This window comes from Grampus griseus (genome assembly GCF_964374135.1).
Source record: "Grampus griseus genome assembly, chromosome: 14".
NCBI classification, from domain to species: Eukaryota; Metazoa; Chordata; class Mammalia; order Artiodactyla; family Delphinidae; genus Grampus; species Grampus griseus.
Window position 1 is genome coordinate 71,019,303 of NC_139008.1, and position 26,248 is coordinate 71,045,550.

General features: G+C 47.6%; 1 protein-coding gene across 1 annotated transcript in view; it reads right to left on the reverse strand.

The window, feature by feature from the left end:
* Nucleotides 1-5,820: 5,820 nt before the first annotated feature.
* Nucleotides 5,821-26,248, reverse strand: part of PTPRT (protein tyrosine phosphatase receptor type T) — a gene marked incomplete at both ends in the record, with an annotated part of 1,086,576 nt that continues 1,066,148 nt past the window's right edge. Inside the window, 4 exon segments of the mRNA XM_082671082.1 lie at nucleotides 5,821-5,874; nucleotides 6,857-6,992; nucleotides 8,547-8,710; nucleotides 9,589-9,714. Of these exon segments, the coding sequence (XP_082527208.1) occupies nucleotides 5,821-5,874; nucleotides 6,857-6,992; nucleotides 8,547-8,710; nucleotides 9,589-9,714 (480 nt within the window).

Here is a 26,248-nt window from a genome sequence, read left to right on the forward strand (position 1 = left end):
TGACCTCAAAGGCAGATCCTGGATAGATGGAAGCCAAGGCTTTGCATTTTATCACTGCTAGGCACGTCTCTGTTGAAAACCTCCAACACGGAACCCTTGCATGGGGATATAGGAACAAGGCTGAGTCTCAGCTGGTTCCCTCTATGCTGGGTTCACATTACTTATTTCCCTGTTTTATTTGGCTGTGATTTGAAGCTGGCATCATGGGCTGAGAAGGAGCTCAGACTAGTTAGATGACGGGGAAGGCAAGTCAGGGCTTGGAGATGCACGGCCACCACGTGACTCATGTCTCATCTTCTGCCCTGCAGCTTGGGTTGACCACCTGTCCCCCGGGATCCCGGCCCAGCACAATGTGTTGGCCTTATGGTTTAGAATTAGCATCGTGGTCATCTTACCGACAGGCTCACCCGTGTTTTCCATGGCATTACTCCTGACTCAACTTGGTGCTGATGGCCTCTCTGTCCAGCCCAGGAGAGGCCAGATGCAGGCTAAGTGAAGGGGGTTTTCTTCATCCCCTGTGAGGTACAGGGGAGCTGCCCTCTCCTTCAGTGTCCCTGGATCTGGGCTGGGCAGTTACTCCTGCAAAGATGACATGATGAGCATCTGTTTGCTCCCCCCTGGGCCTCACTTCTGTCTGCAGCATCCTTGCTAGACTGAACACCTCTATGCACACAACAGGGATTCACACCACAACTGTGTGGACCGCAGTGAGGACACACACCAGGGATTCACACCAGAGCTGAGGAAATGAGCATGGGGAGGCTAGCTTACCAACGGGGAACCGATGATGGATAAACGTGATTGGTCAGAGGGAAAGATTATCATCTTCTCTCCAAGATACTGAGACACATTCGAAAGCAGCACCTTTGTTCCAGGTGGTTCTGGCCAGTCCCTCTCCATCCCCCATCCTACTGTGTCACAGAAGTGACCACTTTGCCCAGCAGACCGTATGCAACCTTGGTTCTGAGGAGTCCTATTGGGTCCTAACTTCTTGGCTTTGCCTTCCCGTTTTCCTACCCAAAGCTCTCCAGATCTACTTACCCCTTCTACCTGGCCGAGGCTCCTCTTTCCCACTAACTGGTTGGTTGCCCAACATTCTACAGCCAAGAAATGGCTGGGCTGAATTAGAACCAAAGACTGAGTCCTTCCTATCACAACCCCATGTCTCAGCAAGGGATGGGCTGTGCCACAGTAAACTGAGCTTCCTGATGGCAGCCCCCCCAGGGCCCTGCGTGTTGTAAGAACCCAGTGAGTATGTGGGGTTGCAGTAAAGTGACGAGGCTTCCAGCCCCCAGCCCCTCACATGAAGTGTGTCCTCAGATTGGCCCACATTAGCAACCGTATGACTCTACCTAGACTAAGGACACCGCCTTGTAGAGGCCCCAGCATTCAGGAATCTGCTGAGTAAGGCTGTGTTCATCACCTCCTTTCCCTTTAGGGTTTTATGCGCTCAGCCGTCGCCACTCCAGATGGGCATGTCCTTGTAATTCTAGTAGATTTCAATGGCTTTTTTCCAGTATCCAACTTAAGAAGACTTGAGTTGAGATCAACCCATGAACAGTGAGGTCAGGGTACCCCCATACCATAGGATCTGCTAAGGGGAAGGTGGGCTGCACTTGAGTCTAGAATTGGCCGCAGGAGGAAGCAGCATGGCCAGGCATTGTGCCTCTTAGACTGGGCTGTAATTCCCTAGGGTCCATCATAGTGAGTTGAAGGGATCAAAGCCACATGAGGGACCAGAGCACATGTGGTTAAAAAAATATTTATGCACTTCTATGAAAACAAATCAGGCTAAATTAGAGAAGAATGCAAATATTATGTGAATTGCTAGACATGAAACTGAAGGAATTTTAAGCTGACCATTGTCTGCTTTGGGCTTTACAAGATCCATTGGGCCTGTTTCACTCTAGTCTTTGCTGTTATGGGTAGCCCCCCCCACCATGGGAAAATCTGAGACATGGGAAAATATTGTCTTTGAAGTCAAAAGAACCAGTTTAAATCCTGGCTCCCTCCTTTACTAGCTGTGGTGGAACTGTGGGCCAACGACTTCACCCCTCTGAACCTCAGTCTCCTCATGTATAAAATGGTGACAATTAGAAGCACTTCTTAGGAACGCTGGAAGAATTCGGTGAGCTCACGTTTACAGTCTCCAGCACAGGGTCTGCTGCTTGCACGGGAAGGCTGACATCTGGCAGGCAGGCCACTGCCCGGGCTACATCCAGAGACAGTGTAAAAGCAATCTGACCCCTTCTGCTCCCACAACGGGAGGCGTGCTGTAGCCATCCAGAGGCTCAGAGCCCCCCGGCCCCAGGACCTTCGTACCAGAAAGGAGAGGACGACGTGTTAGGATGCAGCTAGGATACATCCCGAAGATGTCTAGGCCAGACGTGCAGTCAGGTGGGGACAGTACCTGGCTTCTCGTTAATTCCTTGCCTCTCCTCCAAACAGGGTCCACGTCTAGGAGGTGAGAGCCATGAGGCTTTGTGCTAAGTGAGGGGACTCTCTTGGGCAGCCCAGAGACAGGAGGCTGGCCCCCGTCATGGAGACCCAGAGACCATGAGTTCCACTTCCCTCTGCGTCGTGAACGGTGAGCCTGCCCCGTAAGTGTAGAGTACCCCGGGGGAGGTGCTGTTTGCCCATGAGCTTTCCTGGGATCAAGTCCAAATTCCCGGGCACCAGCGCCCCGTCTCATCCACGTCCTGCCACATTCTTGCCACGTGGGATCTTGGGGGAAGCATCCCCATCCGCGAGCCTCAGTGTCTTCCAGTGTAAACTGGCCGGAGACTGTTCACTGCCCTGCATCCTCCGGAGGGCGGTTGGGTTGTGAGGAAGTGACGGGGGCCAGGGGTGCTGAGCTGGGGGAACCATCACTGGCCCTTGTTGGGTTACCCAGCACGGCCCGAGTTTTCATTCTAAATTCCTTCTCCCCAAAGTCACATTCTAAATTCCTACCATCTGAAATGATAGAAGCCACTGTCATTTTCATCTGCCAGCTATTCTGCCCCCTCCTGAGCAGAGTAAATCCTAGGGTTTCTTTGTGTTTGTTAGAGAGCACAACCCTCTCCCAGCCCCCATTCTGTACGGATGAGCCCAGATCTGAGAGAGGAGCATATAGCTGGCTGATCTGCTATGTCACAGGCTCCTTGAAGGCAGAGACTAGAGCCAGGGGAGGCCAGCAGGGGGCCAGGGCCTGGGGACCAGGAAAAGGGACCATGAAAGGGGAAGAGCAAGTTCATGGTGGGGCTCCTCCGCCTTCTTTTGCTTTGAGATGCTTCCTTTTGAACCTCCGAAGTGACAGCCCTTCCTTGATCGAGTCTGGTGTCCCTGGACTTCCAGACAGTTCCAGAGCCCATGCTGACGGGAACAGCTTCTGTGGGCTCCTTCCATGTCCCGTCCTCATGGGCCCAGGGGTCTGGCTTGGTCACCCTGCTTCGTGGCAGAGCAGAGAACCTGAGTTTCTCACAGAAGCTGCGTCTCCTGATCCAGCAACAAAATAATGAGCAGACAGACAAATAGATGTGATATTAAAAAGTATACGCTTAAGGGACCATTTTCACAGTGTCTGATGAAAGGAAAGAGGCAGCCCCACTGGCCCCAGAGGGAGCCTCCTCTAGCACTGAGCTGAGCGCATCACTCAAAGCTCCACTGCGTCCTGCTTGCCCGCGGGGGCCAAGTCTGCCCTGCTGGTGGAGCATTTGCCCCCTGACCCTGGCTGTCCTCCTGCCATGTTCTGCTCTAGTTGAGCTGATCTGCCATCTCACCGCACCCCCCCCCCGCCCCCCCGCCAAGGATTCTGCACACCTCTTTGTCTTTGCATATGCTGATACCTTGGCCTGAGTTTCCTTTTCTTCCTTTTTCTACCCAGTGGAATGGATGTCACCTCCTCTAGAAAGCTCTACGCTGAATCTCTCTTGCTGTGAGGCTCGTGTAACACTTTGTGCTGTGGTTCAGTTTTCCCAGGATACAGTAAGTTCTTTAGGGAGAACACTGTACCTTATTGAATTCTATGCTTCTCATGGCCGCTCTGGAGCTAGACCAGCCTTCAAGATGAAGCTTCCTGGATCCCAGGCCACCCGGGGGCTGCCAGGTATTGTACCAAAGCACCAGCTAGAGACCAAGGTAGAGTGTCCCTGGCTGGCAGACCTCACCGCCTGAGGGCACAGGGAATTGTTTTCAGTGGCTAAGAAAGGAGATGGGACTAGCTTTCCTGGGGAGCTGGGAATGAGTTGCTGAAATATATCTGAAATTCTGAGCTTCCCAGAAAAATTGGCATAGGAAAGAAAGAATTAAATTCCCATTTGTGGAGTTCGCTGCTCAGAAATTTCTGGCCTTATTTTCCGTCCATATAATAATTGCTTGGCTGAGAAAAGGATGAAGAAAACGTTACAAAGAAGTCTCATCACTATTACCTGCCTTTTGGAAACCAGAACATCATGACTGAGGAAGACGCCTCAGTGTCTTCGGTTGTAAAATAAGGATAACAGGTGAATAGCTCTCTCAGGGAGGGCGGGGGTGGGTTCTAAGAACTTGCCAAGCCTGGCATATGAGAGATACTTAGCCAATGCTGGCGCCCCTGTCAGTCACTGACTGACCCATACTTTGGGCAAGAGTCTAGGTTCCCCAGGTCTGATCCCCTTGTCCTATTTTAAACCAAAGTATAGCTGGGTCCATGATGACTATTTTCTAAGATGGCAGCTGAGTTTCTCTAGGAAGGTGTTCAAATTTGGAGATCCGAGGTTATGCCGGTACTCTGTCTGTCTGCCCCAAAGGCCAAAAGGGACTGTCTTCAGACTAGCCCTTCAGACTAGCTCTCCCTTGCTCAGTGGCTGTGCTGTCCCTGGCTGGGACCTTTTGAGGACATTTCCAGGAGAGATAACAGGCCCCAGAGATTTGTCTTATAGCTACACAACCAAACGTCCCTCCCACCTTTTTTTGATATGAGACTAAGAAAGATTTTACACCCTCCAAAAGAAAGTTTCTTTACACGTACACTTTGGAAAATCATCAAATCTTAACTTGTTCATCCCTCCCAAAGGAGCCACCGCCCAAGACACACAGGGTCAGCCAGAGCCGTGCCCCAGGGAGGCAGTCCTTCTTCACAGACACAAGGAGCAGCAGCAAAGTCCCCTGCAGTTCTGCCCCACCGCACTGACCACAGAAACGCAAAGCAGACCTTTGTCCAGGACTGCTGCGGACACGGCGGACTGGCCAGTGAACGACAGAAGGTCAAGGCCTGGGCTGGGGGACGAGTACACAATGGTGGTGGGCCAAGCCCCATGCAGGTTAGTTGGGAGGATGGGGGCCTCTGCTGTGGTCTCGGGAGCATCCTGAAGTCCCAGTGATCCAGAGGTCCCTGAAGGAGACGGCAGCAGAGCCCGGTCATATTCACGACCCCGTGGAGGAGGAAAGCACACATCCCCCCACCGCCTAGAGGACGGAGAGCAGAGGACGTGCTGCCAGGCCTGTCACTCCCCTATACCCACACAGTCAGCTTGCCTCGAGATTCACAAACCTGAAAAGAGCAAAAGGAAGCGGTCTGGGCACTGAAAAATCCGGGCCTTGCTATACAGGTGCACTTCTGTATGGGCCCGTGCCTGAGGCTGGAAAAGAAGCCTGGGCCTTTCAGGGCGGCGTCCTCCACAGCAACTGGAGACTCCTACGAAGGTACAGAGCCCACCGTGGACCACAGGCCCACCAGTCTTCTCCTGGAGTTGGGCAGGGCGCCACCGCTTAGCCCCTGAGCCCAGTCGCTGCCGTTCACAGAAAAGGGGGTTGGCTGCAGCAGCCTCTGGACTCCGGCAGGTTCTCCACGCCATTGGGCTAAAAGGAGCTTAAATATTCCAGTGCCACCTCGTATACAAATTTATACTGTTCCTGAGAGGAGGAGAGGCAGAGAGGGAGAAGAGAAGAAGAAAAGGAAAGGGAAAATGCATTTAGTTTAGAGATACAGATTATGGAGGAAACATTATCTATGTCTATACTAACAGTCAATTCAAAATTGTCCACGCAGATTCAGATTCAGTAGATCTGGAGTGGGGCTCAAGAGTCTGCATTTCGGGCTTCCCTGGTGGTGCAGTGGTTGAGAGTCTGCCTGCCGATGCAGGGGACGCGGGTTCGTGCCCCAGTCCAGGAAGATCCCATATGCTGCAGAGCGGTTGGGCCCATGAGCCATGGCCGCTGAGCCTGCACGTCCGGAGCCTGTGCTCCGCAACGGGAGAGGCCACAGCAGTGAGAGGCCCGCGTACCGCAAAAAAAAAAAAAAAGAGTCTGCATTTCTACCAGGCTCCCGTGTGACACTACTGCTGCTGCTGGTCTGTGGACCAGACTTGGAGTAGGCCCTCACTTTGGGTAAGACCACACTTAGCACAGACTTGGAGACTCATTAAAGTTCCCTGTGTATGGTATGTCTCCATCTCTGCACCAGGTCTTCCTTAACATCTGGAGCTCTGCCCCCAGTCTCTTCCTATCCCTTGCTTCACAGTGTCCTAGCCCAATGCTTTATATGATAAAAATGAGCATAAATTAATTAGAATGGGACTGGACTGAGTCAAAAACCTAATTCACATGCTACTAATCCAGAATCCCTTCCCCTAAGCCAGAATCAGTGATACTTTCCCACAGAGTGGAAAGAGTAAAACAACGCAGCGTGTGCCAAGACGAATATCTGGACTCTCTGCAGAAGAGAAGCTGGTGAGGCTGGAGGGAGGAAGCAGGTAACTGTGAGCAAAGGGCAGTGACTGCAGGTGCTCAGGAAGCATCCGGCTGTTGAGTGTTTTTACTCTGATGCTATTTTCTTCAGGTCAAGGGAACTACGGTCAGCCCCTGGCTACTGGAGAACAGTTCTCGGGACACTCACCAGGGTCTCCACCATGTTGGACTTGTTGTTACGTAATGTTTTCACGATGTGGAACACATCGATGATGTTTTGCTGCTGGATCATCTCACACACGCTGCAGACAGCACAGAAGGTTCCGCTGCGGCCTCCCCCATTTCTAAACACACAGCAAAAAGGTGAGCGAGACTCCTGGGTACCCCTCAGGCACCTGCTGAGCCTAAGGCCGTGTTGGCAGTAGTGGAGGGTGACTGCCCTGGCAAATGCAAGGTGAGGCAGTGGTAAAAGTCTTAGCCTGAGCCATGAGTTATGGTTGGAGTCCCATCTGTGCCGTGAACCTGCTTTGACCTTGGGCAAGTCACTTCCTGTGTCTGAGCCTCAGGTTCTCCATTTGATAACCTTTGAAAGCTCACTTAGCTTGATGTTTCCTTGGTTCTAGCAGCATGTGACTGCCACCCACGGCACACTGACCCAAACCCCCAGGACAGACAGAGTGTCTTTGTCCGTGTGGTGCCTGTATCCTTGTCCAAAAGGATGCTCTGGGTCCACCTACACATCCAGTGAGGACAGCGGAAGGTTGCGTGTGTTTTTATTCCTAGTTCCTTCCATCTGCTGAGGACAGCAGTACCAGAGACACCTCTGTTAGCTGGGGTCAGCCAGCCTAGGTTTTGGGTGGGGCTGGGATGGGTCTCAGATGCTGAATCCCGAAAAGACGCATCTCTATTTATACACCCTGGTTTAAGCAAGACCCTACTGACCTGGAAAATAGGGAAAGGGGGCTCTTGGCAGGGTCATTCCTCTGTCACACTTTCTTTCTGATGCTACATAAGTCATCTTCATAGAAACACCCCTCCAACTCTTTACAGAAAACCTCTTTAGGAATGTGCCAGATTTGGAACTCCTGGGCGTACTGCCAAGAGCAACTAATGATGTCATGTAATGGTCTGTGTCTAGAGAACATCTGGATGGAAACTAAGTCACTGAGTCTACCTCTCAGATGTTTTATCCACAGGACACCTAACGACCAGATGGTTCAAGTACAGACAGTTGCCCTCCACTCACTGGCCAGTGCCTGCATTTCAGTGTCTGTTTTGGTGTCTCTGCCCTCCAAGGATGCCAAAGTCTCTTGACAGAAGGACACCCCTGTGCTTTCCTACAGCTCAAACTGCTGGTCACCTCGGCAGGGGAAGACACGAATAAAAGGTACTCCTGCAAAAAAGCAGGCTAAAAAGCAATCGCATGGGAAAGAGGAGGAAGGGTCCCCTGTCCACCCCTCCCTTAAGCTCTCTGATTTTCCTGACATCTGTGCACCACATGAAAGAGGGGGCACGATAAGCCGGTTTTGAAATGACTGAACTCAATTCCAGGGTAAGATGTTATTAATTCCTCCACCTGCTCCAGAAATATTATTCTGAAAAAGGGAAGACTTTGATTCAACTTCCTTTTGAAGGAGTGAGGCCCTGTCCATCACTTCTCCCCAAATCATTTTCTAAGAAGCAAAGTGAATGATCGTGAGTCAGCTGTTCCACACATAGCTTTATGGCTGCAATCCCAGTCCATTAAAAGGACTGTAATGCCTCGACTACACTCCTATTGGCCTGTAAGGATGTATGGCCAGGCATGCCTAGGGCTGGTATTTGTGGCCAGCGGCATCCTCAAGGATGTCCCATTACCCACCACCCAGTTGCCCTGGAGACCCCTCCATCATACTCACAGGCAGTGGACCACAGTGCGTCCCTCCCTCCCATCGTACTGCTCCTGCCACTTCTCCAGCCGTCGGACCACTTTGAGCAGAGAGCGCTTGGAGGGGGGTGTGTCCCGGTAGGCAGGCCAGCCAATGTACTGGAGGTGCTGGACTATACGATATCCATCCTGTGGCTGAGAAGAGAGAGGCTATTAGGGCTGTTCTGCTGGGGATGCTTTAGGGATGCAGGCCCTCCAGATACCCTGGAGGCTGCAGCATTGCAGTGGAAGATGGAATAAATGGGGTCTACGCTATAATGTCCTCATGGGGAGAGTCACACACTATCCCCATACCCACCTCTACACCTCTGTGCACATTGATTCTCCTGCCATGACTGCTCTGCATCCCTCCGCTACCTGAAAAACTTCTACTCAGTCCTCAAAACCCAATTCAAATGCCCCTTTCTCTAGGAAAGCCTTCCCTGAATACTGGGCAGGATTCTTCTCCCGTTCATGAGCCAAAACACGTCTCGCTTTCCCATTAGATGGAGAATTCTGAGGGCAGGGACTGAATCCTGTTCACCACGAGCCCCCAGTAAAGACCAAGGTCACTTCAGTTAGCCACCATTTCATAGATCACTCATCTGTTCCCTCCCACCCAATACTACTCCACCCAGCAGTGAAATTCCTCATGGAAGCAACTTACTATTTTCCATCTTAGTGTTCCCACCATCTAGCCCAAAGCTTACTGGATCCAATCAAAGGCTGCATCAACTCATGCCGAAACAGCGTGACACAGGGAAGCGCTACATTCTGAGATTTTGTGTCTACATGGCAGCAAGTGTGTCAGGAAACAGGCAGATGGCAGGCTGGATGTCCCCCTATGTGTCTCTGTGTGTGGGAGCCATTGCTGGGTCTGGAGCCGGAATTGGCAAAGGCATCACTTCCCCAAGGACGAGATGAACAGGAGAGGACAGCACAGACTCCTGGCTGGCCTGCAGGGTCCTCTCCCGGCAGCTTCCATCTGTTTTGGGAAGGAGGAGTCTGGGAAGCAGCGGCAGCCGTACACTTACCCGAGCCATGTTACAGATGCGGAATATTCTGTGGATGATGTCCTCATCGATGTCTGCGGAGACGAATTCCACCTGGATGGGCCCGTAGCACCCCGAGGTCTTCTCAGGCCAGTACTGCATACAGAGCTGAGGTAAGGAAAGGGGTCACAGAAAAAGGCTAAGGTCAGGGGCCGGGGGCATTGGTTTCATTTATCATGAAGCCTTTCTTGCTGCCTGCAGGACACATTGGCTAGAAAGGTAGAGTTTTATGTAGGAAATTAGGCTCAGCTTTCCTGTTGGGGAACAGCTACCCATTTTCCTGGTTGTTGAAAAGTCAGAGCTCTGAGCACAGAAACACTGGGCTTAAACATCTTTGCTGTGCTGATTTCAAACCATTCGTTAGGCTTGCTGGGCCTCAGTTTTCCTCATCTGTAAAATGGGGGAAATACTGTCTACCTTGTGCTGCTGTAAGGGTTAGATAGAACACTCTGAGGAAGGGCAACTACAATCTTTAGTTCAACACAAATCATAGCAACTTTCCCCCATTCTAGGAAAACCTTCACAGTGTTTATTTCATCATCAGATCATGAGTAGTTTTAAAAAATACATAGCTTTTGGCATCAGACAGGCTTGGGTTCAAATCCAGTCTCTGCTGCTTACTAGCTGTGCCATCCAGGCCTCAGTTTCTCCTGTGTGAAATGGGGCTAATTATGCTTACCTTGCACCAAAAGATAATGTAACATGGTATTGAGAGATCTTGCCTATTACCTTTTCTATATTTTTGGAATTAGAAATTAGAACCTACAGCTGAGAGCAAAAGGCAGTGGTTGCTTTTCAACCTAAGACAATGCTTCTCAGCAGAGGTTGCTTTGTCACCCAGGGGACATGTGGCAATTCTAGAGACATTTTTGACGATCACAGGTGGGGGCTGCTATGGGCATCTAGTGAGTAGAGGCCAGGCTGCTGCTAAATATCCTACAATGCATGTGACGCCCCCCTGAGAGGAATCTGGCCCCAGTGCTCAATGGTGCAGAGACTAAGAAAGCCTGGTCTAGGATCATAAATTGTCCCTTAAGTTTATAGTGTCATCAAGAGTGAGAGACAGATACTTTATGCCCCGGATCTGCTGAGTCACTAGATGACTATAGTTGGGGAAAGAAATATTAAGGTAGGTGGCACAGGTCGTGGCTCAGAGTAAGGCAAAGCATGCTTCCTCAACTCCTGGTTCCCAAGGGGCGTGGAGATGGACACTGTCCAGGGGCAAGGAGGAGAGCTAAGGTTGAGGCTGCAGGCTCGCTGGGACCACCCCAGCATGGATCAAGAGGCCACGTGTTAGAAAGCCTTTTCACCTGGGGGTTTCCCGGAAGATGTAGCTGAGACTCAAAGACCCACCAAAGCTTCTGAGATCCTGGCATCTCAGTGGGGTCTGCCACAGCCTATGCTGAGCTTGTAGACAAGGAACTAGATGGACAGAGGCTACCCACGGCAATCCGGTGGCCTCCTCATGACCACCACGGATGCAGGATTTTCATGAAGGTGATCGCTTTCCCTTTCATTGAGAGAACAGCCAACTCACCCTGGGTAGTCACATGCAAAAACTTTTTTGATTCTATCCTTCCTCCAGAACTAGAGGCAGAATGGACGAGCAGGGAGGAGGGAGACCGTAGGAGAGAAAAGCACACATCTCCCACCTTCCTAGCTGTGGAACCTAAACTCCAGCTTAGGGATAACATTTGTTCACATTATGGCCCACTGGCCAAACCTGGCCAGCCGTCTGATTCTATAAATAAAGCTTTATTGAAATCTAGCTATATTAGCCATTTACATACTTTCTGTGGTTGCCTTCAAGCTATGACGGCAGGTTTGAGTAGTTGTGACACAGACCACACAGCCTGCAAAACCTGAAGTATTTCCTATCTGGTTCTTTCTGCAGAGAAGGTTGGCCAACTCTTGTCCTATAGGGCTATTCTAAGGATAGAGAGAGAACACATGGGAAGAAAGCCCTTAGCAGAGTGCCAGCATCCACTATATTGCAGCGACTCATATCATTCTTGAACCCTCTAGGTGCTGCACGAAAACAACAACAATGATCATAGCTAACATATAAATTTGAAGAATTCTTCCTCTTATCACCCGTCTTAAATAGCAAAGGTAAGCAAGATTAAGTTTCATGATGCGATTCCTGGTGTGTGTGTGTGTGTGTGTGTAGGTGGGGAGTGCTGGTCACAGCGGTCTCTGTGGCTGGACAGTCATCTGCTGAGCTGTGCAGTAATGACAAATCCACAACTTGAACTTCATTTCTCTTTGCCATTGGCTCTTCTGACCTGCAACCTTCACAGTAATGAGGGACCAGTATAATAAGTCTGTGGCTGGCTAGAGAAATCAGCATTAATCAGAACTGCCAATTTAAAAAACATAATTGCCTTCATTACCTGCATTGAATCATGCCTTGCCAGAGGCTGGCTCTGATCCTGACATGAGGTACATGGGTCCAAGGCATCAAGGAAAGTCTATTATCCCCAATATTTTCAGTCTGGAGAGAATGTGGAACGATTTGTCTCTTTTAATAAGATTTCCAGACCAACTTCTCAAGCTAATAGGTTCTACTCTGCCTCAAACAAGACTCCTTTATTTTGGGACACTTCTCTGCGTTTGATTTTCCAGGTCACTCTCCACCATGTCCAGAGGGCTGGGAAAGGTTGCAGAGTCCTTCTAATCCTCCATCAGAGCCAGCCTTTCACTTGAGTTCCCTAATCCGTGAGACGACATCAGCAATGGTCTGGGTGACATTCAGCCGGGTAACGTGTGGGCAGATGTGGTATTTCAGCTGCCACGGATCATCAGGGTCTGCCCCCAGGCCGGGACGCTGCACATCATCTAGCCATGGGAAATGGGAGAGAGAATGGGGGAAGCCCATGCTCTGTTCCTGGTGACCCTCTGGGGCTCGGAAATGATTCTCATCAATAAGAAATGTCCTCTAAGGTTTAGCTCAAGACTGTCCTGGTGTCCAAGTGCTGGGGTTGTGTCTCAGTGGGTACCACCACTTTGGCCCATGTATGCAGCTTAGCAAAAGGTAATGGGGCTCCTGCTTGAGGCGCCCTGGGCTCAAATCCCAGCCCTGTCACTCCCTAGCTGAGTGACTTGGTCAAATCTCTTAGCTTCTCTGGGTTAAGTGATGAGTGGCTGTGAATCTGAATGTGTCTACTTAGCACAGGCGTCTGTAGCTAGTAAGTACTCCATAAATGTAAGCTATAATTATTTGGCAGTGTGGGAGAGGGTCACTCAAAACAAGGTGGATAAAGTGAAGGGTCTTTTTCCCTCTACTTAGCAGCCCGTATGAAAATTTCCCTTTAGGATAATTAATAATACCCAAAGGACTGCCCTTGTGAAAATTCCTGGTCAGCCAGCCTGACAGAGCAGTGGGGACAGGTGCCACCTGTGATATGGGGACACTGTTCTGCATGGCAGAGGAGAGAGGACTGTGGGTTGTTCTTGAGAGGGACCTAGGAGATGGAAGAGGGAAAGTAGGAGCATAAGGGAACCAGTGAAAGGGCTGAGGGTGAATCAGTGTGTCATGTGAGCCCCCCTCTCCTAAACTCCTAAATATTAAGCAAATTTATAATAACAAACACGGACAATGCTCAGTGTGCATGGGGGTTTCTTGTGGAAGCTGGTGAGGAACTGAGCTTTGCTCCCTTGGTGACTTACGTGGTCTCAGCTCCACTTCTATGTGAACTGAAGGGCCAGACCATGAGCACATAAGCATCGACAGTTTATAGGAGAGCCGCCAAGATGGTGGAGTAGAAAGACCCAGAGCTCACCTCCTCTCATGAGCACACCAAAATCACAACTATCTGCAGAACCACCATTGGTGAAAAAGACTGGAACCTACCACCAGAAGATCTTCTGCAATTAAAGACATAAAGAAGGAACCACAAAGAGACAGGTAGGAGGGGCAAACTCACAACATAGTCAAATCCCATACCCCTGGGTGGGCGACCCACAAACTAGAGAATAATTACATTACAGAGGTTCTCTCACAGGAGTGAGAGTTCTGAGCCCCACGTTGGGCTCCCCAGCCTGGGGGTCTGGTACTGGGAAAATGATCCCCCAGAGCATTTGGCTTTGAAGGCCAGTGGGACTTGATTTTGGGAGTCCCACAGGACTGGAGGAAATAGAGACTTCACTCTTAAAGGGTACACACAAAATCTCACACTCGCTGGGACCCAGGGCAAAAGCAATTTGATAGCCTGGGCCAGACCTACCTGCTGGTCTTGGAGAGCCTCCCGGAGAGATGGGGATGGCTGTGGCTCACCCTGGGGCCATAGACACTGGTGGCAGCCATATTTGGGAACATTCTACCGTGTGAGCACTGCTGGTGGTGGCTGCCATCCTGGCTCATCAACCCCACCCAAAAGCCTATAGGCGCAAGTGCTGGGATGCCTCAGGCTAAGTAACTAACTGGGCAAGGACACAGCCCCACCCATCAGCAGACAGGCTGCCTAAAGACTTCCTGAACCCACAGTCACCTCTAGAAAAGGCCCTAGACAGGCCTGCCCACCAGAGGGCCAAGACCCAATTCCACCTCCCAGTGGGGAGGCATAGGCCCTTCCCTTCAGGAAGCCCTGAAGACCCAGCCCGCTCACAGTAGGCAAGAGCCTACCCTGGGACCAGCTGGGCCCTGGCCCTGTACACTAGCAGGCCAACGCAAGCTTTGAGATACCCTAGATCCCATACCCAACTGTGTCAGGAATTGCCCCCCTCCAACCTGAAATGAGCTCAGGGATCCCTGGGCCCTGCAGCCAGACTCCAGGAACTGGCTCTGCTTGCCTGGCACTAACCCCTGAACCTGGCTTTACCTGCCAGTGGATCAGCAACAGCCCAAGAGTCTGTGGGACCCTGACTCCGGCCACCAGTGAGCCAGCACTAGCCCCGGGACACCCCTAGGGTTCCGCAGCCAGTGCCTTGTGACCAGGCCACACTAACTAGCAGCCAGCAGCATCTGTACAAGGCAGAGCTTGGCAACCAACTGGGCCAGGGGCCAACCAAGCCTACCAGACTGCCCACATACGCCGCCACAACAGAAGGACCCATGCAGCTGTCTTAGGTGGCACCCCAAGAGCATATACCTTGGGTGATGAGAGGGGAGTGCACTGCTGGGATGCACAGGACATCTACAGAAGGCCACTTATGCAAGGTTGAGAAACGTAACTAACCTACCACATACATAAAAATACAAATTGCAACTTAGACAAAATGGGGTGGCAGAGGAACATGTTCCAGACGAAGAAACAAGATAAAAGCCCAGACGAAGAAACAAGATAAAAGCCCAGAAGAAGAATTAAGTGAAGTGGAGCTAGGCAATATACCCGAGAAAAAGTTCAGAGTTGTGATCATAAAGATGATCAAAGAACTCAGAAGAAGAATGGATGTACAGAGGGAGAAATCAGAAGTTCAAACAAAGAGAAGAGATAACAACTGAACAGAGATGAAGAATACAAAAAATGAAATGAAAAATACACTAGAAGGAATCAATAGTAGACTAAATGATATGGGGGAATGGATCAGTGAGCTGGAAGACAGTAATAGAAGACAGAGTAATGGAAATCATTGCCACTGAACAGAAGAAATAATGAAAAGAAATGAGGACAGTTTAAGAGACCTCTGGGACAATATCTAGAGCACTAATATTCACATTATAGGGGTCTCAGAAGGAGAAGAGAAAGGACCTGAGAAAATATTTGAAGACATAATAGCTAAAAACTTCCCTAACCACGGAAAGGAAACAATCACCCAAGTCTAGGAAGTGCAGAAAGTCCCATACAGGATTAACCCAAAGAGGAACACAACAAGACACATTGTAATTAAAATGACAAAAAGATAAACAGAATGACAAAAAGACAAAATGACAAAAAGATAAACAGAAAAAGCAGCAAGGGAAAAGTAACAACATACAAGGGCACTCGCATAAGGCCATCAGCTGATTTTTCAGCAGAAACTCTGCAGGCCAGGAGGGAGTAGCACGATACATTTAAAATGATGAAAGGGGAAAATCTACAACCAAGAATACTTTACCCAGCAAGGCTCTCGTTCAGATTTGATAGAGAAATCCAAAGCTTTACAGATAAGCAAAAACTAAAAGAGTTCAGCACCATCAAACCAGCTTTGCAACAAATGTTAAATGATCTCTAGGCAAAAAAGAAAAGGCCACAACTAGAAACAAGAAAATTACAAAATGACAAAGCTCACCAGTGAAGGCAAACATACAGTGAAGGCAGGAAATCACCACCACACAAAGCTAATAGGGAGGTTAAAAGATACAGGTAGTAAAATCATCTATATCCACAATAAGCAGTTAAGGGATACACAAAACAATTAGATAAAATATATCAAAAACAGTAATCATGAGGGGAGGAGAGTACAAATGTAGGGTTTTAAAAATGCATTTGAAATTAAGAGGTCATCAACTCAAAATAATCACATCTATATATAAAGACTGCTATACAAAAACATCATGGTAAGTGTAAACCAAAAATCTATAATAGATATACACACAAAAAAGAAAAAGAAATCCAAACATAACACTGAAGATAGTCATCAAATCATGAGAGAAGAGAACAAAAGAAGAAGAAAGCAGAAAAAGCCAAATCCAAAACAATTAACAAAACAGCAATAAGAACATACATATCAACAATTACCTTAAATGTAAATGGACTAAATGCTCCAACCAAAAGACACAGAGTGGCTGAATGGATACAAAAACAAGACCCATAGATATGCTTCCTACAAGAGACTCACTTCAGCTCTAGAGACACATACTAAAAGTGAGGAGATGGAAAAAGGTATTCCATGCAAATGGAAATCAAAAGAAAGAGTAGCAATACTTACATCAGACAAAATAGACTTTAAAGACTATTACATGATACAAAGAAGGGCACTACATAATGATCAAGGGATCAATCCAAGAAGAAGATACAATTGTAAATATATATGCATCCAACATAGGGGCAGCTAAATATATAAGACAAATATTAACAGACATGAAAGGAGAAATCGATACTAACACAATAATTGTAGGGGACTTTAACATCTTAACATCCCACTTACATCAATGGACAGATGATCCAGACAGAAAATCAATAAGGAAACACAGGCCTTAAATGACACATTAGACCAAATGAACTTAACTGATATATAAAGAGCATTCCATCCAAAAGCAGCAGCATACACATTCTTTTCAAGTGCACATGGAACATTCTTCTGGATAGATCACATGCTAGGCCACAAAACAAACCTTGGTAAATTTCAGAAAGTTGAAATCATATCAACCATCTTTTCCGACCACAACACTATGAAACTAGAAATCAACTACAAGAAAAAACCTGCAAAAAAAATACGTGGAGGCTAACCAATATGCTACTAAACAACCACTGGATCACTGCAGAAATCAAAGAGGAAATCAAAAAATACCTAGAGACAATGAAAACGAAAACATGACGATCTAAAACCTATGGGATGTAGCAAAAGCGATGCTAAGAGGGAGGTTTATAGTGATACAAACTTACCACAGGAAACAAGAAACATCTCAAACAACCTAACCTTACATCTAAAGCAACTAGGGAAAGAAGAACAAGAAAACCCCCAAAGTTAGTAGAAGGAAAGAAAGATCAGAGCAGAAATAGAGACTAAAAAAAAAAAAAATAGAAAAGATCAATGAAATTAAAAGCTGGTTCTTTGAAAAGAGACTAAATTGACAAACCTTTAGCCAGATTCATCAAGTAGAAAAGGGAGAGGGCCCAAATCAATAAAATCAGAAATGAAAAAAGTTACAACTGACACCACAGAAATACAAATGATTATAAAAGACTACTATGAACTACATGCTGATAAAATGGACAACTTAGAAGAAATGGCCAAATTATTAGAAAGATATAATCTCCCAAGATCGAACTAAGAACAAGAAAATATGAAGAGACCAATTACCAGTAATGAAATTGAATCAGTAATTAAAAAACTCTCAACAAACAAAAGTCTAGGACCAGATGGCTTCACAGGTGATTTTTTTACCAAACATTTAGAGAACAGTTAACACCTACTCTTCTGAAACTATTCCAAAAAAATTGCAGAGGAAGGAACATTCCCGAACTCATTCTATGAGGCCAGCACCCTCCTGATACCAAAACCAGACAAACACACACACACACACACACACACACACACACACTCTCTCTACAGGCCAATTATCACTGATGAACCTAGATGCAAAAATCCTCAACAAAATACTAGCAAACCAAATCCAATAATACATTAAAAGGATCACACACCATGATCAAGTGGGATTTATCCCAGAAATGGAAGGATTTTTAATATCCACAAATCAATGTGATACACCACATTAACAAATTGAAGAAGAAAAACCGTATGATGACCTCAATAGATGCCGAAAAGCTTCTGATAAAATTCAACATCCATTTATGATAAAAACTCTCTAGAAAGTGGGCAGAGAGGGAACCTACCTCAACATAATAAAGGCCCATATGTGGCAAACCCACAGCTAACATCACACTCAATGGTGAAAAGCTGAAAGCATTTCCTTTAAGATCAGGAACAAGACAAGGATGTCCACTCTTGCCACTCTTATTCAACATAGTTCTGGAAGTCCAGCCACAGCAATCAGAGAAGAAAAGGAAATAAAAGGAATCAAAATTGGAAAGGAAGAAGTAAAACTGTCACTGTTTGCAGACAGCATGATACTATACATAGAAAATCCTAAAGACGCCACCAGAAAACAACTAGAGCTCATCAATGAATTCAGTAAAGTTGCAGGATACAAAATTAATATACAGAAATCTGTTGCATTTCTATACACTAACAACAAAGTATCAGAAAGAGAAATTAAGAAAACAATCCCATGTACCGCTGCATCAAAAAGAATAAAATAACTAGGAATAAACCTACCTAAGGAGGCAAAAGACCTGTACTCCAAAAACTGTAAGACACTGATGAAACAAACTGAAGATGACACAAAGAGATGGAAAGATATACTGTGTTCTTGGATTGCAGGAATAAATATTGTTAAAATGACCATAATATCCAAGGCAATCTACAGACTCATTGCACTCTCTATAAAAATACCAATGGCATTTTTCACAGAGCTAAAACAAATAATTAAAAAATTTGTATGGAAACATAAAAGACCCTGAAGAGCCAAAACAATCTTGAGAAAGAAGAATGGAGCTGGAGGAATCATGCTCCCTGACTTCAGACTCTACTACAGTGTTACAGTAATCAAAACAGTATGGTACTAGCACAAAAACAGAACCACAGATCAATGGAACAGGATAGAAAGCCCAGAAATAAACCCACGCACGTATGGTCAATTAATCTACAACAAAGGAGGCAAGAATATACAATGCAGAGAAGACAGTCTCTTCAATAAGTGGTGCTGGGAAAACTGGACAGCACATGTAAAAGTATAAAATCAGAGCATTCTCTAACACCATACACAAAAATAAACTCAAAATGGATTGAAGATCTAAATGTAAGACCAGATACTATAAAACTCCTGGAGGAAAACATAGGCAGAACACTCTCTGACGTAAGTCGCAGAAATATTTTTTTGGATCCATCTCCTAAAGTAAAGGAAATAAAAGCAAAAGTAAATAAATGGGACCTAATTAAACTTAAAAGCTTTTGCACAACAAAGGAAACCACCGACAAAATGAAAAGACAACCTACTGAATGGGAGAATATCATTGCAAAGGATATGACTAATAAGGGATTAATATCCAACATATATAAACAGCTCATACAACTCACATTTTTTAATTCTGCTGATTGAAAAATTCTGCTGAATAGACATTTTTCCAAAGAGGAAGTGCAGATGCCCAATAAGCATATGAAAAGATTCTCAACATAGCTAATCATCAGGGAAATGCAAATCAAAACCACAAGGAGATATCACCTCATACCTGTCAGAATGACCATCATCAAAAAGAACACACGTAATAAATATTGGCAAGGATGTGGAGAAAAGGGAACCCTCATACACTGTTGGTGGGAATGTAAATTGGTGCTGCCACTGTGGAAAACAGTACGGAGGTTTCTCAAAAAATTAAAAATAAAACTACCATATGACCCAGCAATTCTACTCCTGAGTATACATCCAAAAAAACCCAAAAGCACTAAATCAAAAAGATACTTGCACCCCAATGTTCATAGCAGCATTATTTACAATTGTCAAGATATGAAAGCAACCTAAGTGACCACCAACAGATGAATGGATAAAGAAAATGTCGTATATATACACAATGGAATACCACTCAGTTATAAAAACGAATGAAATTTTGCCTTTGGAGCAACATGGCCGGACTTGGAGGGCATTATGCTAAATGAAATAAGTCAGACAAATATTGTATGATATCACTTACATGTGGAATCTAAAAAGCACAATAAACTAGTGAATATAACAAAAAAGAAGCAGACGTGTATAGAGAACAAACTAGTGGTTACCAGTGGAGGGGGAGGGGTAATCAAGGGGTGGGGGAGTGGCAGGTACAAACTATTGGGTGTAATAAGATAGGCTCCAGGATGTATTGTACAACACAGGGAATCTAGCCAATATTTTGTAATAACTGTAAATGGAAAGTAACCTTTAAAAATTATATTAAAAATTTAAAATAAATTTAAAAAGAGAAACAAAAGGTTATAGAAATCTTGGGGGGAGGAGTTTATGGTTTCTTAAGGCCTTGGAAATAGGGGGTTCAAGGAAGTCCACTTGGCGGTCTAAAACCACAAGGACCCAGCTGACCTGGGGCCACACATACACTCAATGTAACATTGTTACCTTCTTCCTACTACAACTTGCAGTAGTTGTCTCCATGATAGATTCCAATCCTTTAGCCTATAGCCCAGCCTCTTCCTACCTTATATCCTAGTGCTCTGCTTCTCCTCCCTTTCTTACCCATCCGTCTAGGAGGGGTGGTGTTTCCTGCCCATAGGGAGGGCCTCGCCACTGCAGATGCACACGGCTGGGCTGATGACCACGCCTGGGGGGCCAGGGAGGGAAGCCACTGCAGCTGCTGCTGCTGATTTAGAAATGGCCACGCTTCTCCTGGAAAAGCAGAGGGGTTTTTGCTATTTATTGTCAGAACAAGTTAAACCAAGCGAAAGTCATGAAGCCTGTGTGGACAGCCCTGGAAGAGCTGCCATGCTTTATTCCACCTAGTGATCTCCACTGCTGCTTGGGACATAGAAAGATGTCCTTCAGAGGTGCACGTTCACACACGAAATCTAACACCAAGGTTGCCTCCCTGTTAGACATCATTTTCTTGCTGATGGAATCAGAAAGCTTGTTAGTCACTGAAATGAACACACTCTGATGAGTTAAATGAAAACTAGCATATGGCCTATTACTGGAATAAACAATTCTAAAGCATATTCCAGTGCACCTTAGTTATGCCTTCTGTTAATTAAAAAAAGGCTTTGATAAAATGGAAAAACCAAGTAACATAGCTTCTAGAGATGAAGGACTCTACTTATCAAGGTCCCTGTGATCAATCCCAGGCCACTTAAAGGTGAGGTGAATTCGTATTTTTAAGAGAAAAATATAAGAGTTACTTGAATTGGTTTTAAAAGTCAGATCAGTGATGACAAAATTCATTTAAATAGACTCCCATAAAGAGCCCAAAACGTATCGCTGGCTTTAACACTGTGGCCAGGTAAGGAAGACAGACTATAGGGGAAGAGGAGGGCGTGAAGCCAGGGAGAGAGAGAGGAAGGCACATGGACCGTAATCAAAGCACATGTGCCCACCCGTTCTCCATGCACCTGCCCATCGTCCCATGAGGTGATACTGCAATTCCAGGTAGTGGGTGGAAGCTCACTCTTAGGTACATCAGAGTTTGTTTCCGGGAAGGAAGGGTCGGAGTTTAGGAAAATATCTACAGAGGAAGTAGGGTGGGTGGAAGACAAAGGCTCAGGGCAGGTTTTGGAAGGAGGTAATAGAGAAAGATGAATTATGCAGCTTGAGAATGGAACGGCTTTTGGGGGAGGGGTGGAATGGGGGGGAGGAAGGAAGAAAGTGGTTTGGGCAACAGGGTGGGGGAGAAGATGTGCTGCCAGCCACCAGGTGTGAGGAGACAGGTGGGGTTTAAGAACCAGGATGTGCGATGTTCCACCTTCAGCCACGGGCATTGCTGAGATATGAACCCCATGTTGCCTCCAGTAAAGCCTGAGCTGGAACTTGGAAGTGGACATGAATACAGGACCCCCTTGGAATTCCCAGAAATCTTGGGGGTGGACAGTGGCATTTCCCACAGGAAGGGGAAGAGGAAACAGAGCCTATTTTGTTTAAATCTTCAAAGATAGAGTGAACTTGGCTGGCATCTGAGTTATACGAACTTCATAGATGATTAACACTGAGACTTTGACAAGGTAGGAAACTGGCTTAAGGCAACACAGCAAGTAAGTGGCAAGGCTAGAACTTGAACTCAGGTCTCTTGACCCCAAACTCCTTATTCTACTGTTCCAGTGGGGGCTGAGACAGAAACACCACCCCCTGCAATGCAGAGACACAGACGTGGGCATCCCGTGTATTCTGCTAGCACGTTAGGCTGTGTTTTCACAAGCCAAGATAAAAATGGGGGTATCAGTGCTTGCTGATGCTTGTCCAGGCACAATGACAGGAAAAGACATCTCTGAAACATCGCCCCCGCTTTCTTCCTGGGAGGATGACAAGCTTGCCTCTCTCACTTCCAGAAGCTCCGTGGGAAGGCATGTTCTTGGCCCTCACCTCCCTCACCTTTTCACTTGGCTTTGCATCGCCTGAACTCTCAGACTTTCCACGGCAGTTCAGAACCGGGGCCCTTGTTTGTTTTAAAGTAAGCAGCATTCCTTCCTGCTCCATATACCCAGGTACCAGCAAGCCACTGCTTATCAGGCACGGGGGCCCTGGAAATCCTGCTGTTTAAACGGCGGCGGAAGTCTTCACCATCCCTGGCAGGGGGCCCTGGGCCTGGGTCAGGGGTGGCTGTGGGACTCTGGACAAAGCCTGCCTGGGCTTCAGCTTCCTGACCTGCAAAATGAGAGGAAGTGGACCTGGGTCAGACCAGTGGTTTCCACAGTGGCGTCCATATAGTTGGTAGGAGAAGCCAACGAGCTATCTCCAAGGTCTTCAAAAGCCAAAGGGGATCACACCATTGTCCTGAGTGGAGGACACCGAGTCTCTGGCTTTAGAGCACCTCATTGTTTTAGCTTTGTCTATGGCCTGCAGATCAGAAATGCATTGAGACAGTTATACATTATGAATTAGTCAATACAGTTTGGGAAATAAAGGCTTTCAAAGTGGCAAGTCTTTGGAGGGAAGACATGGGAAATATTGAATGGTGTTTGGAGAACACTTAGTTTATAAAATCTCTAAGAGGTAAGCAAGGTAAAGCGTACTGCCTAGAATTAGAGACAAGGAAAATACTGAGCAGCTCAGGGGATCCTCCAAGCAGAGCCAGTATCATAAAAGAGTAGAAACTTCAAGGAATGCTCAAGCCCCAGCACTTATTCTATGGAAACAACAGAAATGAGGCCAGGTCTCGTTGACCCCCAAACCTGACTCCAGGCCGGGTGGGGTCATGGTGGTCATCCCCTGCTAGTTCCTCTGGTGCTGCCTGCCCGCAGTGCTTGGGGCAACATGACATGCTGCCTGGACCCGGTTCTCCCATCCCTTCTGCTCCCTGCTCAGCTTCTCCCCGCAGCTTGAAGGTCCTGGTGCAATGGTTCCAGCTAAAGATGTTTCCAGCCTGTCTGATGCCAAAGAGAGTCTAGGAGGTGGATAGTACTTCCATAGAACACCTGCTCCATGGGGATTGGGGACTTTTTTTTTTTTTTGCGGTATGCGGGCCTCTCACTGTTGTGGCCTCTCCAGTTGCGGAGCACAGGCTCTGGAAGCACAGGCTCAGCGGCCATGGCTCATGGGCCCCGCCGCTCCGCGGCATGTGGGATCCTCCCGGACCGGGGCACGAACCCGTGTCCCCTGCAGCGGCAGGCGGACTCTCAACCACTGCGCCACCAGGGAAGCTCCTGGGATTGGGGACTTTTTTGTGCCTCTTTTGTGCTTTGCTGTGTCTAAGTTTGTGCCTAGCACATGGTAGGTTCCCAGTAAATGTATGTTGATGAATGTCTGATTGAATGTGGCCCAGAAAGCGTGCTCCTTGACCTTTAAAAGACCTCCCTCTGGCTCAGCACGCCTCTTGCCACTGGTGAGAGGTTCTCCTTGCCTCTCCCCAGCCTGCTCCCTCACAGCTCCTGAGGGACACTGATTCAGACACGGATTTCTCCAGCTCAATCCACTTTCCAGCCCGGTACCCCTGGCTGATTCTGGCTTTCCCCAGGATTTCAGTCTCACACTCTGCGCGGGCTGTAACTGCTACGCTTCTAGGTCTGAATTTCTGGTTTCATTTTTGCTGCCTGTCTTAGCTTCTTGGAACAGCTGTAGCAAACTGCCACGAACGCAGTGGCTTAAAACCACACAAATTTCTTACCTGGAGGTTAGAAATCTGAAATGAGGCTTCAGGGGTTAAAATCAAATGTCAGCTGAGGTGTCTGTGTTCCTTTCTGGAGTCTCTAGGGGGAGAGGCCGTTCCTCATCTTTTCCAGTTTTAGAAGCTGCCAGCATTCCTTGACTTGTGGCCCGATCACACCAATTTCTGCTTCCACTGTCACATGATCTGTTCCTGATCTCATCCTCCTGCCTCCCTCTTATAAAGACTCTAACAGCAGGGCCACCTGGATAACCCAGGACAACCTACGTATCTCAAGATCCTGAACTTCACCACATCTGCAAATTCCCATTTACCACTCATACCTTCATAGATGTAGGGATTAGGAATGTAGATATCTTTGGGGGGCCAAGATTCTGTCTACCACCCAGACCCACCCCATGGTGGGCACAGAGGATTCTAAACGATAGTGGGTGTGGCCTGACCAAGAAGAGGGCTCCTCTCTGGTGTCTGGTCCCCATGGACTCTGGTCTCATCGTAGAGCCCACAAAGATGGAAGAGATCTTGTCAATGCTCTTGGGTGTAGTTGAAGAGGTTCTTCCTGATGTGCCCCTCAGAAACCACAGTGTCATTCGCTGGAGGTTGTGGTTAGGATTTTGCCCCGCTAATCTGACCACAGCCCTTTGGAGTCCCAAAGAGCTTAAAAAAACCTCTAAGGTCAATGAAGTTGCTTTGGGAGTCTTTATCTTGAGCCCCCACTGCTCATAACTGTCTTTGAACAGCAGCCACTGCGGAGAACGGAAAAATACCCGTGGCTGGGGATGGCTGGTTGCATGACGTGGTACAGGATTCTGAACAGAAGCAGACAGATTTGGCCAGCAGTGCAAGAAAATAAAGCACCCGGAGATCTTTCATCCTCTGCACAACCTTATTTTGCTACAAATGATAGGTAGTCACCAACACAAGCCCTTACCGGTTGGTCCCCAGTCAAACCACAGGATGTGGCACTGGTCCTCTTGGGAGCAGTCTAACAATACTCAGGACCTATGGCAGACCTGTCTGTGCGGCTGGACTGGCCAAAGTCGAGGGCTGCCTCAGCCTGGGCAGGCTGGCAGACAAGTGCTGACGCCACTTCAGAGCGCCACCCCTCCAGGTGCTGAGGGCGGCTTTTCTGATGCTCACGCTGCGTCATTGTTTATTTTTGCAAGGCGCCCAGCTGTTGTGGTGATGATATTTATATCAGTAAGTGCTCTATTCATCTGCTGATTTCAGGGGATGCTTGCCAGCTGCACACGGCAGCCAACCTCAGGGCACTTCTGAGCCTGGTGTTTTCGCGTTTAGAGAATCAGCTCTCAAAGGCTGTGCCAACATCTGGAGCTGAAAGATCTTCATTCACCCAAGAGCCACCCTCGAAGGGGGAGCTATAGCCAATGACCTTGACCCTTGCTACTTTACGTGTCCCAAAGTGAGGTTCTTTGAAACTCCTCCTCTGTGCCTGAGCTCCAGTTTTGCAATAAGGAATGTTGGGAAAAGGGCTCTGCTTCACTCATGGACCAGAGTTCACTGTTTTACTTTTTCAGGCAAAGGGATGGGGTGGTGATGCCTTCTGACTTTGGCACTCTGCAGGGGTCTCTGTTTTATGGGAATCTGTCACATTTCATGCTTATCTCAGATCCTAACCATCCATCGTTCAGGCCCTAAACCTTGGAGTCATCCTTGCTTCCCCTTTTTCTCTCACATTCCCTATTCAGTCTGGCAGGATATTTTGTTGGGTCTACCTTCAGGATATACCCAGAAGCCACTCCACTGCTACCACCTAGGCTCAAGCCACCATCACCTGTCACCTGGATTACTGCAGGGGCCTCCCTCTGCTTCTGCTCTTAGCAACAACTCTGCCCCTTCCCGCACCAACAGTCTGTTCTCCACACAGTAGCCAGAGGGATGCTTTAAAGAATGAAGTCCAATTACTTTTTCAAGTCGCTCCCCTGCTCAAGACCTGTCAATGGCTCCTCATTTCTCTCAGAGCAAAATCACAAGTTCCTCCTATGAACCCCAAGGCCCGTATGACCTGGCCCTGCTGTGTCTCTGTGTCACACCGGCTGCGGCTGTCCACACTGGCTCTGCTCCAGTGGCAATGGCCTCCGTCTGTTCCACCACCATAAATCCTTGGTGCGGGTCATGCCCCTGCC